The sequence below is a fragment of the Maudiozyma barnettii genome (genome assembly GCF_903064755.1).
Source record: "Maudiozyma barnettii strain CLIB 1767 genome assembly, contig: KABA2_02, whole genome shotgun sequence".
Classification (NCBI taxonomy): Eukaryota; Fungi; Ascomycota; class Saccharomycetes; order Saccharomycetales; family Saccharomycetaceae; genus Maudiozyma; species Maudiozyma barnettii.
This window is the reverse complement of record NW_024545239.1, coordinates 1,854,140-1,873,880: the sequence shown is the minus strand read 5'-3', so window position 1 is coordinate 1,873,880 and position 19,741 is coordinate 1,854,140. Positions and strand designations below refer to the sequence as shown.

Genomic DNA, 19,741 nt, shown 5'->3' with positions numbered 1-19,741 from the left:
TGAAGGAGCCAGTGTTGTAATCGGATAGCAAAGCACCGACAGACAGAATCAAATCAGCAGACTCTACAACCTTCTTGACTTCTGGACTAGATAAAGTATCAACATAGATACCACCGTATCTTGGATGAGTCTCATCAATTGTACCATTTCCTAGTGGTGTAGACGAGGGCAGGGAGTTGTGTAACATCTACTAATTTTCTAGTCTCGGCTTCGACGTTATATCTAGCGGCATAATCATCAACTCTCTCAATTGGGTTCTTAACACACACAATCAAATTCAAGATTTCATTAATTACTTGGTCCTTATACAGATTGACTATTTCATAATCCACAAGATATTCTCTTGATGATTTTATACCTTAGGTTCTTTGCCTTTTACTCAGTTAATGTTGTTATATCTATTGTAACTCCACGAGGAATATCAGAGGACATGATACTACCCAACAAAATAAATATAAACATTTAGTACCTAAAGTACATCTTTTTATTAAAATGAAAATTTGAAATATTAAAATAGAAAAACAGGTATTTCGACTATAACATATTTCCCTGTAGGAAAATATGACTTTGGAATGATTTCATCATGTTCAAGTAGAAATTATCCATTCATCCTTCTTTTCTAAAAAATATTTAAATGGACTTCCGTATAGGATAAGAATGAACAATACGGCAACCCTTAACCAGTACTTTAATTAGCACTAACGTTGAATATCTCCATAAAGTACACAGATGAATGATAACTACAGATCGTCATCAAATTAGGAGTACTAGCGAGTAAAGGTTGATTGTTGAAATATGAGAACCACAGTCCATTTTAAACAATTAATTCAATTACAATTATATGACTATGGGGACATTTTTTAGGTAAGTAAAGAAATCCAACCTCACACTAATTTCAAATAGGATTTGCACCAGATTGTCCTCTTTTGGTGCAAATTAATCAAGTAATGGAGATTGCGCAGTCTTCATCAGTTGGATTAATATTATTAAACTTGACAATAATTTCTCACAAATTAGAACCATATTTACAGTATATCGAGAAATGAAAATCATTTCACGAGGATTAATTAATAAAGGTAGACGAAAATGAACCTTCCTCTTCTATCTGATCGAGAATATTACTTTCTGGAGTGTATCAATTATCGATGTTAATCTTTCTCTTATTTTTAAAGCTTCACGGTTTTGCGTAATCTTTGGGCCGTTCCACAGAGCAAAAAATATTTTCTCATATATTGCCGTAGCCTACTTTATACTGGAGGAAAACAAAAAAAGGAATGATTTACAAGCAAAGACCTTCTTTCACAAAGTCACAGAAAATATCGTACAAGATAAAAATTCTCGAGGTGTTTTGGTCGATGAGAAGGCTGAAATAATTGCGTGTCAATAAAGGGAAGGAAATGATGGACTTTTTGGATGCTTACTTCTCCTCCTCCTAAAACAAATAGCTCTATGCAACTCCTATTTGTTTGACTTAGTTACTGGTAAATACGCAAAAGAAGTAAAGAATTGAATATTGTTTATAATTCTCCGAAGGATATATCGGGGGGAAGTTACGATTACTGGCATTCCATTAAACCTTGGAGATTAAATAATAAAGTCTTCATTAGAATCGCCAAGAGCAACTTCTACTAGACATCGCTTTTCTTTTATAATAATATGAGGATCCTATGTGATCGACCCTCCGATCTCTGTGAAAATGTAATTTATACTGTCGTCAGTTCAGGGGAAAGAAGAGGTAAATATCCTTGTTAAACTGTTTTTCTTAGCAACAAAGGAGGGGACCGAGGGGATCTGGTGTTCAACGATATTTATTTATATATATTTGAGGAGAATCCCAAGAGTATTTGGTTATGTAATTGAATACTGTAAGGAACATTTTGTTTGGATATATTCTTTATAAGACTTCGCAGTTTCAATATGTTGGACTGGCAAGATTTGACCATTTTAAATAGGAAATTTGCCAATTTGCACCTTATCTTCAGCAATTTAGCTTAGGTAATATTCTGACCCGTTTTTATATTTCTCTTGCAAATAAGGGTTTTGATATAACTTTCATGATTTTCTCATATTTTTGAATTATATAAGAACATGGGGGTTTCCTTATTTTTAAAATTTTAAGATTCCTATAGTACTTTCTATATTCCCAATTTTAATTCTTTGGTTACTCCATGGTTAAAATAAAAATATCTAGGATACAAAACAAAATTACTATGCAAAACTCAATAATATTTATATTACTCTATTTAATTTCCTTTGCATATTCAGATGATTCTGAACTTGGGAAATATAGTTTACAACCAGGTTTATCTGGTAGATTATGGGATCCACATTGGACAGAATCTGACTATGATGATCATTGGATCCTTATGTCTACTTATTTTAGGACTGGGAAATATATGGACACAGCTACCTTTTTAGGAACGACATCTGGTGTTTCGGATCTTTTGATCAATTATGATGAAAATATTCCAAGTACTGTATATGGATTTGATATACCAACTGATCTGAGAGATTTTGTTATAACATTGAGAGGTTTCTACAAAGCGCCAGCATCCGGAACTTCATCAAGCGTAGGTGTATTTAATTCCGAACTAGACTCTGATGGTAAGTATCGAGCTTCCAAAGGTTTTGTATACCTTAATATTACATTTGGCATTACAGTTACACCGGAAACAGAATCTTCAATGTGTACGGAGTATGGCCCATCAACTAGTGCCTTCTTCCATTATATGTTCTACGATAATGATAATACAGCAAGTGAGACATTAACAGGGAGTACAAAATATAAATTTATTGAAGGAAATTTGTATCCAATTAATATTGCCATATCTAACATTGAGACCATGGTTAATATATCACAATTTTCTCTTATTATTGGAGGAGTAGAGTACCCTTTCAGCGATGATAATCTTTTCACTGTAGAATTTGAAGATTCAGATTGGGCAGATACTAATGACCGTATGTTTCCTAAGGTTTGTCCTATTTATGCAACAACGACAACATATACTGGAGCACAAGTAACAGCAACTACTACTATAAGAATAAGTATGTCTACATATACAGATGAAAATGGCGTTTTATTGACGGAAACGGTATATGTTGTCGCCACCCCTACAGAGGGTGCAACATCTTCCAGTATCGAGCCTATTGTATCTTCTATGACTGATAGTACTAAATCATCGTTGACTACTAATAATGAATTATCAACTTCTGAAACCATAGGACCTTTGACCTCTGATTTCATTGTATCCTCTGCTTCAGATATTGTATCCTCTACTTCAAAGATTATAGATTCATCAACATCAGACGTTGTTGAATCATCTACTTCACATATCTCATTGTCAAATAGCGGTGGTGCCGTATCTTCTACTTCATATATTGTAAAGTCTTCTACTATTGATGTTATTGAGTCCTCTTCTACAGATACTTTAGAATTCTCGAGTACCCATTTCATAGAGTCGTCATCATCAACTATCCACAGGCCACAATGGTCTGGTGAATCGTCTATAAATTCTTCAACCTCAGAATATAGTGAGTCCGACTTATCTAGTGATAACATCGAGTCATCTAAGCCAACCTCTGATGACGGAGTATCGTCATCGTCATCAGTAGAACATGAGGAAATAGCTACTACGTACATCACTACAGTATCTAGTACAACAAGTTCAGACTATGTCGCTTCTGTTATCCAGACAGTGACAATTAATGTTTCAGAGACAAATGATACAGAAAAAAATACATATACAACATTATCAAAAGAGAAAATCCAGACGTATATTACTGAAAGATCAATTGTAACAGAAACTGTTTTACTCTCATTAAGTACTAAAATTCCATTTACTTCAGATGATGCTTTATTTACCAGAAAACAAGAAATTGAGCGCACCGATGATCAATTAGTTGTAGACACATTTACGACACATGATATCAGCAATGATAACACAAGTTTAAGGACAAACTCAGTAGAGGACATGGAACCAAATGTGGTCACGCATTCTACATCAACTGGAATCGTAGCCCCTGTGAAAACTGACTCTACGGAAACAATATTTGCATCTATATTAAGTTCACATTCTATGACATTCTCAATAACATCATTTTCTCTTGACTATAGTGGTAATGCTGCATCATTAGCCAACCTAAATTTTTGTTTCATTCTAATAATTTATCAATTTCTTCTGTAATCTTTAAACTTTATAATATTCCAACATTTAGCAGATTTTTTATAGCAATAATAATAAATGTATAATATTATATGAGTAATAATGTACCAAATACATCCTATCTTTTTTTTCGATTCAGTAATTGCGGTTTATTTAATTCGTATCAGACTTATCGAATGTAACAACTCTAGTTGTGGAAAACAAAAATACAACTTCCAAATTTCTTTATCATACTCGGAGACTCGGTAGCTACGGAGTCAATCTTCTTGCCTAAACTTGTCTTTTCGTAGTCGTCCGTTAGTATTGGATAATTAATAAACAATCCCCTTCACAGGAGATGATGTGATAATAATAAAAAAAGAGAATCACCACAGACGTCAAAATTGCCTAAGGCGAAGAACGCAGATAAAGATAAAATATACGCGTAGTTTAGCACCGGTCAGGCCAAAGACCGAGCGGGGGAGACACTCACACACTCACACATCCACATCCACATTTCATACAGACAAAGAGTGGAAATCGGCACGGCAAAAAAAAAATTGTTTTTGTCTCAATTTTCTCTTCTTGTTCTTAGCAACATCAACCACAACTTAGAAGATTTTCCGATTTTGTATTAAATCAGCTTAACTCAGCAAATACCGAGAATTTTCTTGTAATAATAGGAAAGACACAAATTGTGTCCAATTGGTAAGGTATTTGTATGTAAGGCAAACGGCAAACTGTTAAATCGATTTTTGTTAGTTTAAGGCCCTTATTTTCTGTGATTCGTGATGATAGTTATCATCGAAGTTTGATTGTAGGGGGATATCAGTATCTATGATTATTGAAAGGATGCGTCACATTGTCTGAAAGATTGTAGAACGGCTACATTTTGTCCGAGGATTTACCTCTGTTTTATGACTGCGGCTTCTACAGTACTTAACGGACTGCCAATACAGTGGTCTGTATTATTACTCAATTCAACCCAATATATGACTGTCTGAACATTTTTAATGTGTGTCTGGTTGCCTTTGTATTCAACAACTATTCATTAATACAAATCATCTTGTCCCAATTATGCGGCTTCAAAATAATAGTGATATATTTATTATTGTTTATATACTTACCTTACCATGGATAACCTACTCGACTTAGAACATTCATATATATATATATATGACAAAATTCTAATAATAATAAAATATAAAAGGCTTTATAACTCGATGGTTCTTTTGTTTGTTTTGTTCAATATAAACAAATAAAAGTGTTTGCTTAAATCTTCATAATGACAGAACAGAATTTAATTTATAAAGACGATGATATTTCATCTCATAGTAAAGAAGTTTATAACATCACTGAAAAAAATGTTAACAAGACTGACGAAAAAATAATAATATTTTCAAATAGTTCATCATCAGACATAGATGATGATAATGATACTAAAGATTTTGATGCTGAAGAAAATAAACTCGAGATCACGGATATGGGAATATGGGAAGGGGATATTTCTACCATGAATAATTCACCTTACCCAGATGTTAGGGCTGCTGTTCCAACCAATGATGATCCTACTATTATATTAAATCATTGGAGAACTTGGTTCTTGACTACAATTTTTGTAGTAGTCTTTGCTGGTGTCAATCAATTCTTCTCTCTAAGGTATCCATCGCTAACGATAAATTTTTTAGTGGCTCAAGTTGTTTGCTTCCCCGTTGGTAAATTATTCGCTTTATTACCAGATGTCAAATGTAAACGTTTACCATTCTTTGATTTAAACCCTGGACCATTTACTAAAAAAGAACATGCTGTAGTAACAATTGCAGTAGCTTTAACTTCATCTACAGCCTACGCCATGTACATCTTGAATGCACAGGTTAGTTTCTACAAGATGGATGTAAACGCCGGTTATCAATTACTTTTAGTATGGACCTCTCAGATCTTAGGTTATGGTGCTGCAGGGTTAACTAGACGTTGGACTGTATATCCAGCAAGTTGTATATGGCCACAAACATTGATATCAGTTTCATTATTCGATTCCTTACATAAAAAAAAAGAAGCAAAATCAATAGTCAATGGATGGAGTATCTCTAGATATAGTTTCTTTTTATGGGTATTAATTGGTAGTTTCATATGGTATTGGGTACCAGGTTTTTTATTTGAAGGTCTTTCATACTTTAATGTTGTTCTGTGGGGATCAAAAACTAGGAACAATTTTGTAGTAAATACTTTATTTGGTGCTGAAAGTGGACTTGGTATTTTACCAATATCATTTGATTATACACAAATTTCACAAGCTATGTCAGGTTCTGTATTCGCTACACCATTTTTTGTATCTGCGAACACATATGCTTCGGTACTAATTTTTTTTGTTATAGTTCTACCTTGTCTCTATTTCACAAACACTTGGTACGCTAAGTTCATGCCCGTAATATCCGGTTCGACCTATGATAATACACAGAGCAAATATGATGTTACTAAGATTTTAAATCCAGATTTTAGTATCAATTTTGAAAAATATAAGAGTTATTCCCCAGTTTATATCCCTTTCTCTTATTTATTATCTTACGCATTAAATTTCGCTGCTGTGACAGCAGTATTCATCCATTGTGGTCTTTATCATGGGAAAGACATCTATATGAAGTTGAAGGACAAACATTTTGGTGGTACTGATATTCATATGAGAACTTATCTAAATAATTATAGAGATTGTCCTGATTGGTGGTATGGATTACTGCAAGTTATTACGATTGCTTTGGGGTTTGTCACTGTTTGTGCATTTGATACACACTTCCCAGCATGGGCTTTTGTCGTGGCTCTTATTATTGCTTTCGTAAATATTGTTCCTCAAGGTATCTTAGAGGCTATGACAAATCAACATGTTGGTTTAAACATCATTACTGAATTAGTATGCGGTTATATGCTGCCATTGAGACCTATGGCTAACCTTTTATTCAAACTGTATGGTTTTATTGTGATGAGGCAAGGGTTAAATTTATCAAGAGATCTGAAACTCGCTGTCTATATGAAAATAGCTCCAAGGTTTATTTTTGCTATTCAAATATATGCCACCATTATTTCTGGTTTGGTAAGTGTTGGTATTCAAGAATGGATGAGAAAGAATATTGAAGGATTCTGTACCACAGGTCAAGCGGATGGTTTTACTTGTTCCAATGGGCGTACTGTATTTAATGCTTCCATTATTTGGTCTATGCCTAAGTATCTTTTCAGTCCTGGTAGAATTTACAATCCTCTTTTATGGTTTTTCCTTATTGGAGTTGTATTAACCTTAGTCGTTTATTTTATACAAAAAAAATTCCCAAAAAACGAAGTCTTGAAGAATATTCATACACCAATCTTCTTTACCGGACCAGGTAATATTCCCCCTAGTACTCCCTACAACTATTCTCTATTTTTTGCAATGTCTTCAGTTTTATTCACAATTAAAAGGTATTGGCCAAAATGGTTTGGTAGATATAACTTCGTGATGGGTGCCGCTGTAGAAGCCGGTGTAGCGATAGCTGTTGTTATTATATTCTTATGCGTTCAGTATCCAGGTGGGAAACTTGATTGGTGGGGGAATAGTGTGTATAAAAATACTTATGACTACAAATATAAAAAGTTTTATACATTGAAAGAAGGTGAAAAGTTTGGTTATCAAAACTGGTGGTGATTCCTTTAGAGAATTAAGTAATTGCGTAATGTCACAATAAATAGTAATTATATTCATTTAACTTAAATTGTTCAATTTGTAGGTGTATGAGGTGTTGTTATATTTCTTTGCAATATCTAGACAGAAGGGCCACCAAAAGAAATAAATAATCACTTAAAGTTATTATCAAAAGAGGGTAACCGGATTAAGATAAATTATAGACACCATTCAAAATATATATGTATACAATTTATTATTATGTTTCTTGAAGTATTTTCGGAAAGGTCTTCGGATTTATTTTATAAACCAATGAATTTAAAATGATGCTTATATTATCTTAGTAGACAAGTAAATATTTCAATATTCAATAATGTTCGAAATTAAGGTAGTAGAAGATGAAACATTATGTTTCATTCCTTCTATACAATAAATAAATAGTTCAATAAGCTTCTTGAGCTACATTATCATGAATAAATTTTCCTTCGATAGTCTTCTTTATGATATCCTTTCTAACTAAGAAGTCACCAAAATGTTCTTCCTCTTCTCTTTCAAGGGCCCATCTTTTAAACAAAGGTTTTAAAGTTTCGCAGATATCGGTGTCCTTGACATTAGATCTGTATAGCTTGTTTAGCCTATTTCCAGAGTAGCCACCACCAATCATTATGTTATATGTATTTGGCGCCTTACCTATTAAAGCTACTTCAGCTAACCATGGACGAGAACAACCATTTGGACAACCAGTAACCCTCAATACAATTGAATCATGGCGTAAACCAAATTCTTCTAAAGTGGCTTCGATTTCTGTGACAATTATAGGGAAAAATCTTTCGGATTCGGCCATGGCTAGACCACAAGTTGGTAGACCGACACATGAAGAAGAAGACAATCTAAGACCAGAAAATTGAATGTTATCTAATTGAAACTCTTTCAGTAATGATTTAATCCTATGTAGGTGTTGATCCTCAATGTTACTGATGATAACATGTTGGTTACCAGTCAATCTAAAACCACCAGATTTGTTTGTTTTCATCAATTCAGCAATCCTTTTCAAACCTGTTTTTTGATTCATACCGACACTATCCAAAACTCTACCATTCTCGATAAATGCAGTAAAATGATTTAGACCAAGTTCATCCTTAACCCAACCAAACTTGTCAATGTTGGATTCAATAATAAAGGATCTAGCAGGTTGGAATTTAAAACCCATTTTTTCTTCAACAATGTCCTTAAAGTTGGAAAACCCAACAGTATCTATTGTATATCTCAAACGTGCATGTTTACGATTTGTACGGTCCCCATTTTCTCTTTGGAAAATAATCACACTTTCGATAGCTTTAATCACGTCTGTAGGAGTAACAAATCCTAGGAGTTTACCAGTATCAGGCCAAGTTTTTTTGTTATTGTGGGTTGTACCCATACCACCTCCCGCTAGCAAATTGAAACCTTCGATAATTTTAGTCTCTTGGTTGATAATAGATATTAGGCCTATATCACTTGACCAGACATCCACGTCATTATATGGTGGAGCAGCAATATTAACCTTGAATTTTCTTGGTAGATAAACAGGACTGTATATTGGTTCAATATCAACTAAAGCATGACCGCTTACCATTGATTTCTGTTTTCTTGGCCCATCTGGTCTATTCTTATATATGGATGGCCAATTTTGGTAGTCATCGCGACCATCTACGCCTTCTAACCATATTTCGTGATAAGCTGTAGTTTTTGGTAAGAAATATTCGGAAATTTGTTTAGCGAATGAGACAAGCTGGTCGTGGATTTTAGAATTTTCTGGAACGGCAGAAATCATAACGTCTCTGTTAACATCACCAGACCCCGCCAAAGTGTCCATTAATAGGGAGTTCATAGCTCTAATAGTGTGTTTGATATCCTTCTTTAATACACCATGTAACTGGAAAGTCGCCCTGTTAGTTAACTTAATAGTACCATTACCTGTCTCGTTAGATAGTTTGTCGAGCAATAGCCACTGATCTGGTGTAGCAGTACCATGAGGGGTTCTCACTCTAGCCATAAAGGCATATAATGGTTCTAAACCTTGTGTTTTACGTGTATCTCTTATATCTCGATCGTCCTGCATGTATAACCCGTGGAACTTCGCAATTTGTGTGTTTTCACCCGTAATATTACCCGAAGTATTGTTGATCAAATCAGCAGCCAGCGTACCACGAAGGAAATTCGATTGGAGTTTCACATCTTCCGCTGTTAATTCTTTTGGTTCTTCACCGACATCTACGTTGTCAACTCCTAATGCTGTCCATAATTGAAGTTCCCATGGTTGATAACCAGTTTCATAACCGTCATCATCCTGATCATCACCTAAGCCTAAGGAAGTTAAAATTGTTCCACCTAATGATTCGAATTTAGAAAATAAATCTTTTGATGGTTTGTTATAGTAACGGGCGTCTTCTTTACGTGGCCAATATTGAGAGTCACCTAAACCGAACACAGAAAATTTAAGGTTGCTTAGATCTAAATCGCCAGCAGATTTGAGTTCTTCCCAAAATAATTTACCGTCTTGTGGAAATTCACCCTGACCAGCGGTTGATGTAATCAAAACAATATTCTCTTCGCCAGATAATGTGTCGATGATTATCGCATCCATGGACATCACAGATATTTTTAGTCCTCTAGCAGTACCCCTCACAGCTAATCTGTTAGCAATGGTAGATGCATTACCACCATCAGAAGCATAGTAAATGTGTAAAGGAGGTCCAGATAAACCGTTCATTAATTTATCTAAAGCAGCTTTATTTCTTAGTTCGTTCTTTCTTGTAATAGCATCGGACGCAGATTGTTGGATAAAAGGCTCAATTGAAGGGAATTTTTGTGTCAATAGCGTTAGCATGTTTTCACGATCTAAGAAATCTTGAAGTTCCTTTCTGATATTAGAAGAATCTAGTTTAAACACATCCTCATCGTTTTTAATGGAAGGATCATATCTATACAGTGGCCAGTAACCAGATTCAACAGCAATTTTTGACTCTTTGAGAATGTCAATTGGAGTTGCAGTAGTAGATAAATAGGGCAGATAAGCAACAATAATAGATGGACCTTTGAATTTTGCGGCTTCAATAACGGAAGTCAACAGTTGAGTGTATGATGAGTACACAGCAACCGATGCGACATACACATTATGGAAGTTCATCGCATATAAACCTATGTTCTTCTTGTGTTGGTTAATCCCATTTTGCCTGGAGGAAAATGGTTCAGAATCGATAATTAGCATGTTAACATTTTGTTTTGACGTCAATACCTGATGGACACCAGAATTCCCCAAGTCATACGACCAAGAATCAGATCCGACTAACCAGTGCGATTTAAACAGGTAGTCATCTAAAGTAGGAGCAATATCTAAGAAAGATCTAATTGTCTTGTTTCCTGGATATTTCTTGAAAATATTGAAAATTTTAGTGGCAACGTCATTAGCTTCTTCAAGAGGCACATCATTGTTGGATTGGTAATTAACCCACTCAGATAAAAGTTTAATTAGGTGTGTCACAACGCTAGTTTGGATAGCTACAAACAAAGTTGCATCGAGAGATCTCTTAATAAGATTAACCAGCACATTTCGTTTCTCCTCGAAATTTAATAAATAACCAAATCCATACTCCGGAGAATTAGCATTGACGGAATCGTTATTAAATTCATTCACAATTTTCAAGTTAGAAGCAAATAGCTGTTGTAAAATTTTTAAGTAGGCATTTTCTAAGGTTTGCGAATGTTCAATAGAAGAAAGAATTAAATCAGAATAAGTACTATCAATGTCGGATGTAGATTTCCCGATAAAGAGATTGTGATTTGGTGAATCTTTTCCAACGTTGGTAATAATAATATCCAAAGAATCTCTTATGGATGTAGAGGAAATTAAACCAACCCTTGTAAGGATTACTTGATCAATCTTTCTTTCTACTAACTCGTTAAAGTCGCTAAAAAAATCGAGAAGGAGTGGTTCAATACAATATGTTTGAGACTTATTATTTTCTTGAGAAGAACCTTGAACTATAACAATCTTCTTAATAGAAGATGGAATAAGCTTGAGTAATTTTTCAATTTTCCATGGTCTGTAGGTGTTAATATTAACTAGCGATGCCGAAGATGGTAAGTTATCCTTAAATTGATTCTCATAAGATGACAAATTAATGATAAGGACAGAAGGGGATTTGGTACTACAAGAGTACAAAGTGAAGTAATCAGAACCGTTTAGTATTTCCTCGGTGGTCTTTATTTGGTCTTGAGCAACAATTTCGACAGGACTAAATAAATTTTCTTCATTTGATAGATCATCAGTAGCAACTTCATAGCAAATGTAATGTAATACAGCAGTATGACACTTCGACGCAACAGTATTAGCCAAATTAGTGTTACGAATAGCAGCATTGGCTGTATTAGAAACGAAACTAACAATATTTAAATCCTTCAAAGCAGAAACCACAGAGTAATCTCTATGAATTAAATTCACGTTAATAACAATGGGAGTCTTTTTAAAATTTGTGAGGTGAGGTAACGCTCTCAACAAGGTGTATTCATCGGTAAATATGGTATTTAATAGATTATAAGTAGTAAAATCCTTGATAACACAAAATGGATCATTTTGGTTCAATAGATACGTACCTTTATCAGCAAATTGATCCTTAGAATTTACTGTCACAAACAGATTCGTTTTTTGGTCACATTCAGCACGCTGTAATAGCAACTGCAGCAGACTCTTCGTCATTATAAACTTGGTTTCTCGAAATCTTTTGAGTGCATAAATAGTTCCTTACAAAGAGTCAAAATGTATTTCAAATATAAGTGTATACTAAACACAAGTCAATTAAAAAATTATTCATCACCTGTCTCGTTATATATGCCGTTGTTCACTGTTGCAATGTTTTATATATTTCTGTTGTTTGATCAGTTTGCAACATCAGTATGATCATAAAGTGTGGAGTTGTGAGGCATGATAAATGTTAAGTCATTTCTACGAAAATTGACCCTAAAACATGGAACTGAAATGCCGAATCTCATTACATCAATTTTCTCAACATTTGAGCAAATATGGAGTAGTCATGCTAACTATTCGGTTGTCATTTTCGTGTATTCTCTTTAATAATTACAGATTTAGTCTTGCCTTTCGTATCTGGTGAATAAGTTATTTAACTTAATAAGCCTGTTATTTAAGGTCGGGTACGCATTTAGACAGCGAATTCTCGTATACCACACTTTTATTTCTTTGCTCTCTCACGGTAACTCGAATAATCTGTCAATACAATAGAGAGGAATAAAGTCAAATTTGTAACAGCACATGGTTGTTCCTGAAAAGATGATATAATAGTTCAGGAACCGAATCTAATAGACGTGTCTTGTACCTAATGGAATGGTGGGTTAAATATTGATTTACTCTGGCAGTACGAAAATTTTCAAAAAGTCACGTGAATTTATCAAATGTTCCACAACTGAGGTAAGTGTGAAGAGGTACAATTTTATTTCATAACGCTGAGCTATTTCAGCAGTGGTATGATATATGGCAGCATATATCACCTCAGTCGTATTAATAAGTAGCATCGTATTCAATAACTAATATCGGAAGAAATCGACTGGTAATATGACGGTATCAATGAATAATCATATTATGGCAATATTAGTGAATTTTAATCTAAGACTTACGACGGTTTAATTTTTTTATCTTTTCATTAATCATCTTACTGTTTCAGGATTTTGTAACTTGAATTCTTCTTTAATTATGTATACCTTTCTAAGTTATAGTAACCAATCAAGAGTGTATTATTTCTGTTTTGATACAATCAAACAATTCAGTAATTAGCAATTCTTACTTTAGTTTGGTCTAGAGAATATGGACATTGATTGCAGTTGATGTAACTGAAAATATGGATATCAACTTATTCAGACTGTAATATTTAATATAAAAAGCCTACAAATGAAACCAATTTTTTGAGGCAATTTAGGCATGAAGAAAGGAACACGATGTAACTCTCGTTTCAAATATACATACTTATATATATCTGAACTCGGTTAGAGAATAGAAAAACAAATGGGTGTCAATGATGTGACAATATGGAAAAAGATGCGGCTTCGTAGAAAAAATTGTTATCTTCAACGCTCGGAAAAGAACATTTGCTTAGTAAGCGTTTTATTTGTAATCAAGTTTTCTCTGATTGGTCAGATTGATCTAAATAGGGAGTCACGTGCTTTGATGTTCCTTATTTTTCCACCTACACACTTTTTCACTGAATAACCATTAGGAATAAGAAGTAACAAGAGTTTCAAGTTTATTTGTTATTGAGAGCTTGAATTACAGACAGAAGGAACATATATCAGCGTTGTTATTAATATTAAACAGAATTATCATGGAGGAAAAGTAAATTAAATTTAAGTTATTTCGCGATTCAAAGGAGGGGTATTGAGTTTATATATTATACAATGAATTAAGTATGTAATATTCTTAGATCATATTAAAGAACATGTTCATGAATGTGAACAACAAAAATGTTCTATTGATATTTAGATTAGTACCAAAATTCTTAGAACTTACGGCAGTACTGGAATTAGAAGAAGATGTAGTACTTGTAGATCGATCTACGGAAGATATGGATGAACTTCTGTTTGTTGTTGCAACGGCAGTAGTATTACTTATTTGAGTAGTATTAGAGTATGTGGCATTGTTGGATATAGTGGACGTGATATTAGATACTGAGGTAGAAGTGGTCTTAGTCAAGGAGCCATCCCAACAATATTTAGTGAAACATTTTTCACATTCTTCGGGCCATGTTAAGTCTTGTTGTTCTTGTTTACGTCTCATAACTGCACAACCGACACAGCTTAAGAATTCTGGATCCTTAGTCATATTACCCATTGTAGCTGCCTCAAAGGCGTTTTGAATTAGTTCCTTACGCTCAGTGATATCAAAGGATTGTTGGAAAGTACTGACATTAGAGGCATAGGTGTATTCTGCATTAGGTAAGTAGACAACCAAAGGAGGAATATATGCCAAATCAGTCAAATTGGTAGAGTTACAGCCAAAGAAAACAGGGCGCTTGTTTAAGCCGAGTTCAACAAAAGCGTCTACACCAGGAACATAAGGGAAGGCTTCATTCTTACCAATATCTAAGAATTGACGTTCGTATGAGTTAACAACGGACACCCCATTTGGATAACTATCTGAACCATCGGAACTGTAATCTAATGCGAATACAACATCCACATTACGTTCTTTTCTCATCAAGGGGGTGAATGGAATGGTTTGACCATCTGACCCACCATCAATCATTAGCAATTCTTCATCAGTGACAAATTCACTGACAGTGCCGTTTGATTTGTCGTAGAAGTTTGTTCCTTTGAATGGGTTTGGAGAATATAAGGACATATCACGTGTGGTACTCTTACTTTGGTTACCTAAAAATAAGGTTGCTAATTCATTAACAAGGAATTTGTATGAAGTGACATTAGAAGCATCGATGTACTCGATTAAATTACTGGATGTTCCAAAGAAGAAGTCTACATTGTCGAAACCTTCAACACATTTCCCTTCAACGATAGGAATACCATTAGTAACATTAGTACCCAAATATTTAACTTCACTGAAACTGTTGATAGATGGATCCCAAGAACCGATTTCAAATGGGTTGATTTCGACTGTTGGAGAGTTTAAATCAACTAGATCACCATTAGCCTTTTGAACTTTTGTCAATTCGATTAGGAAAGGCATTTCAGCACTAGTGAATTGTTCAATTTCTTGTAACGTAGACCAAGTGTAACCGACACCACCTTGAGGTAAAGTTGGAAAGAAAGAATAAGCAAAGGCTAGACCCCATACATCTGCTAGAGAAACAGGGAAACCAGCATCATATTTATCATTAACTGCAGAAGTAATGTTTGTATATCTTTCAGTAGTGATGGTGCTGTTGGTGCCACCTGGGGTGAAAGGAGATTGCACAGTGTTCCAGATAGAATTATCAGTATCACTCATTTGATCAACAATTTCTTGAACAGAGGTCCAATTATTGAATATAATTGTACTTGCGAACCAAGAACCACCAGATAGAGCAGATAGATATGTAGTACCTTGTAATAGACCGCCTAACCCATGCTCGTTGGCACCTTCAGTTCTATTATCCATGGCAGCGACCATACCAGCACTACCAAACATAGCACGATAACCACCACCTGAAGCAGCAATACCGACTCTAGGAACATCAGAAGAATTCTTGAACAAAGCTTCTAAAATGGATGTATCACTAAAGTTTTTAGTAGAACGAGTTAAAAAGGTTAGCAACGCATCCCTTGTAGAAGCGTCCTTCTTTTGTAACCAAGAGGATTCGGATTCGGATAAGCCAGAGGCAGCTCTGGTCAGATTAATACTTTTATCACAATTGACTGTAGCTGGTGCGTAACCATTTGTTGGAGACCAAGCACTTGTGACCTCAACAAGAGAAGCTACTGTGGCTAATAAAAGAATATCCTTCAACAACATTTTTTCTTTCCAATATAAGATTTTATTTTGGCAATAAGAAAATGAATATTGATTTCCAAATTACGCCTATCCTCAGCTGTTATTACTATGGTTTTATTTTTATAGTTATCCATTTTCTGAGTAAGAAAGTACAATTGAATATCCCAATTGAATTAAGTATGAATTGGTATAAATTGACAGCATCTTTATATAACCAAGAACTCACGGACGATTTTGTTAGAGGTATTAGAGATTTTCAATGTTGACGTTACATCCCCACGGTTTTCGTAAACAATTCATCAAAAAAATGCAAGCCGACTTCTCACTATGCAGCTGAAGTATTGTTCCCAAACCAACAATTTTCTGTTCGTCAAGTTCTACCTGCAACTGAAAAAGAATTGCCTCTTGTAATCATAAACTGGAACAATAGGGCCCATGAAATAACCGTTTAATAGCAAAGAATAATACGCACTGGAATCATTGCTCATTGGAGGAAACAAATTTACATATATAAAATATATTCAATACACTGCACCGGGATCACATATACGAGTCGTCCATGCAAAACCTGCAGCTCTTCCAAAATGTGCGATGCTCTCTTTCTTAATTTTTTTTTGTTCATCTTACTTTGTTGATTTTTTTTTTATTTCACGTTGAGTAATAATGTAAACAGTAGGCGCGACTGAAAGTTTGTTCGGGTATTTATTATGTTGCCAAAACCTCACGAAACGATATGATGATGGATGGCCAGAAGAAATCACGCAGCATATATGGGAAAAGGTGTTCTTCCTCAACAAAAATGAAAAAATGAGAAATGAAAAACCAGAGTGCTATTTCTGCGGGAAGAGCCCCACTCATTCAACTGAACGGTGGGGATGTCCTCATGGCGGATGACATCAAGTGATATTGAAGGCAGAGGGGGACAACCCTTAGGGATCAGGAAGCATTATCCTAAGACTTTGTAATACTAAGGACTCTGTGTTAACCGTTTAATTTTTGAAAATATTAACAATAATGTCTCTTACTGTATTAATTTTTGCTAAAACTAATTTGTTTTCTCTTGTTAACTCATTTGGAGTTTTATCAGTACAGAATGGAAAATTATACCGGGGTTTGATTTAATAATAAATTTGTATGAGAGTTGGTAGGTGTCATATTAAATTTATTGAGGGAAGTTCCTTTCCTCTACTGTCTCGGAACAATCCTCCGTTTACTAATCTCCCTTCAATAGTTGTGTATCTGTGCACTAATTTTTCTGAGATTTTTTCCCTTTTCACCTTTCGAAAACTGTGCGATAGAAATTGTGTATGAGTTTTTATCCTAACATTATAAAGTGGCAATGAACAGCAAACAAGATTCATGATACTTCAATTTCATTTCTCTTGTAGGGAGTGTAACAGTAAATTTTAAGATCGGTTGATTACTAGGAATACCTATAGGTATGATAACGACTTTGCTTTAGTGGGACATTGCAGCTTTTGTACTATATATTCGAAGTATGGAACGCATTAATAGCTCGTTAGATACATTATGAAACAACAAAATAGAAATTATTAGTGGTTAATCAACAACTGCAAATATGGTGACTCATTCTTAACTTGTGTTACAATTGGTAACATCTGTTACTTCATTTTTATTGTTAACTCAATGCGGCTGTGAATTTCGCACGATATCGCTTCTTGGACAGAGGGGCGTCATTAAAAAATATCCGAATAACTAGTCGTGCTCATCAAAAATACCTAATATTTCATTAGCACTACACATCTGTAATGCAATTTAAATGATTTATATAAGATATCAAGTGATGTTTCCATTATATATTTGAGCTGTACTTTCAGTAATTCTCGAGACTATTCAACGAAGAAGTAGGTGTGGCATAAGGAGTAGGTCATTATTTACATATTTTGTTGTCAGATTTCTGAGCAGAGATTCGCCGAGAACGATACTCTTAGTTACAAGGATTATTTCGAGATTCATATTTTGGTAATGTCAAAAATCATCACTATCGGTCCTTTATGAACTAATGTTGTTATGTTTACTGTTATCCAAGATGGTTCGTTAATAAGGCTACTGATTTGGGAATGATATGTATCGTGTAACTACTCGGTAGTATGACTAAGTAACGCCAATTTAAGTGAATTACAAGAGTTTGAATTTTTAAAAATGGGGTTCAAGATACAGTTTTTATTTAGAAAATTTCTATTCGGGACAAAAAAATTGTTTACGTTTTAAGGGACAAAAATTAAGTGATCTATGTTTTGCAACGCCGCGCCAATTGGCTTCTAAACATTACCGCAGTAGCAGGTTTCTTTTCATGGTTATTCATTTCATTGGCCCATATTCGATTCATGAAGGCTCTCCGTTACCGTAATATATCACGAAATGACCTTCCATTCAAAGCTTCACTAATGCCTGGGTTAGCCTATTATGCGACATTTTTCATGATTCTGATCATTATTCTTCAAGGGTTTACTGCGTTCGCACCTCAGTTTTCTACATCTGATTTTTTCGCAGCCTATATATCCATATTCCTTTTCATAGGCCTTTACATTGCGTTCCAGCTCTACTTCCGCTCGCCTATCCTTCTCCCGCTCCACCAACTGGACCTAGACTCAGGCAGAAGACACTTAGACGCACTCATATGGAATCCCTCTTAGACCCTCTCTATATTCATTTCTTTCTACAAAACTCCTGCGTTAATCGGTCCCATAATGTTTGTTCATTTTCATTTGAATGCCAGATTCTGGATAAAATATTTGACAATATGTTTTGTTTTAAACCTTTCCCAAATTGAGAATAGTAGATTCTGAAAGCAATGAATGAATTTAGTTTTTTATTTTTGCATATATCAGATGGTTGTTTTTTAACCATAACATTCATAGTTGAACCAGGTGGATAAACCACCAGGTCCATAATAAGTGCCTCGAGGTTATTTACATTGTATATATTATTGAATTTATTGCTTTGTTGTATATTAATTTCAAGTGTTAGTGTTTCAATAATATAAGGATTAGGAATAAAGTTTATAGATAGATTAGGACCCACAACAAATTCACTAGTAGAATAATTTAATTTCTTCTTGTTTATAATTCTTTGATCATTTATTTTAATCTTTGAGATTGTTTTGGGTCTTAATGATTTAGAATTCTTCTTGGTTATATTTACTTTGAACGAGGCTTTAGAACTTAACATTTTTGAGATGATGTGTTTTTTGATTGCTTGATTTATGGTAACAGAAATAAAACTAAGTGAATTAACTTTGTTTTAAAATAGATGTATTTATATACATCTATTTTACAATTTTGTTTTTCTAACCTCAAAATATTTTCATAGGATATGCAAAGTAGGAACTTTGAAATTAAAAAAAAATTAAAAAAAAAATAAATATAGATTAATTTAAAAACAAGGAATTATCAATATTTTAGAAATATATATAAAGAGCCAATATCAGATTCAAGTTTATAATAATATCTAAATAAT

The 19,741-nt window shown here is 34.1% G+C and overlaps 5 protein-coding genes across 5 annotated transcripts; 2 read left to right on the top strand and 3 right to left on the bottom strand.

Annotated features, from left to right (window-relative positions):
• Positions 1 to 2,168: 2,168 nt before the first annotated feature.
• Positions 2,169 to 4,184, top strand: KABA2_02S17710 (uncharacterized protein; the record flags this gene model as incomplete). Its single annotated transcript, XM_041549469.1, has 1 exon — positions 2,169 to 4,184. One exon carries the CDS (start codon positions 2,169 to 2,171, stop codon positions 4,182 to 4,184), a length of 2,016 nt encoding a protein of 671 aa, XP_041405403.1.
• A 1,243-nt stretch (positions 4,185 to 5,427) lies between these two features.
• OPT1 (oligopeptide transporter OPT1) lies at positions 5,428 to 7,812 on the top strand (the record flags this gene model as incomplete). Its single annotated transcript, XM_041549468.1, has 1 exon — positions 5,428 to 7,812. The coding sequence occupies one exon, from the start codon at positions 5,428 to 5,430 to the stop codon at positions 7,810 to 7,812; it is 2,385 nt and encodes a 794-aa protein (XP_041405402.1).
• Positions 7,813 to 8,230: 418 nt separating this feature from the next.
• On the bottom strand, positions 8,231 to 12,526 carry KABA2_02S17666 (uncharacterized protein; the record flags this gene model as incomplete). The annotated part of the gene is made up of 1 exon (XM_041549467.1): positions 8,231 to 12,526. One exon carries the CDS (start codon positions 12,524 to 12,526, stop codon positions 8,231 to 8,233), a length of 4,296 nt encoding a protein of 1,431 aa, XP_041405401.1.
• A 1,728-nt stretch (positions 12,527 to 14,254) lies between these two features.
• Positions 14,255 to 16,282, bottom strand: KABA2_02S17644 (uncharacterized protein; the record flags this gene model as incomplete). The annotated part of the gene is made up of 1 exon (XM_041549466.1): positions 14,255 to 16,282. The coding sequence occupies one exon, from the start codon at positions 16,280 to 16,282 to the stop codon at positions 14,255 to 14,257; it is 2,028 nt and encodes a 675-aa protein (XP_041405400.1).
• Positions 16,283 to 18,931: 2,649 nt separating this feature from the next.
• Positions 18,932 to 19,453, bottom strand: HMLALPHA1 (transcriptional co-activator mating type protein alpha; the record flags this gene model as incomplete). The annotated part of the gene is made up of 1 exon (XM_041549465.1): positions 18,932 to 19,453. The coding sequence occupies one exon, from the start codon at positions 19,451 to 19,453 to the stop codon at positions 18,932 to 18,934; it is 522 nt and encodes a 173-aa protein (XP_041405399.1).
• Between the last annotated feature and the right edge of the window lie 288 nt (positions 19,454 to 19,741).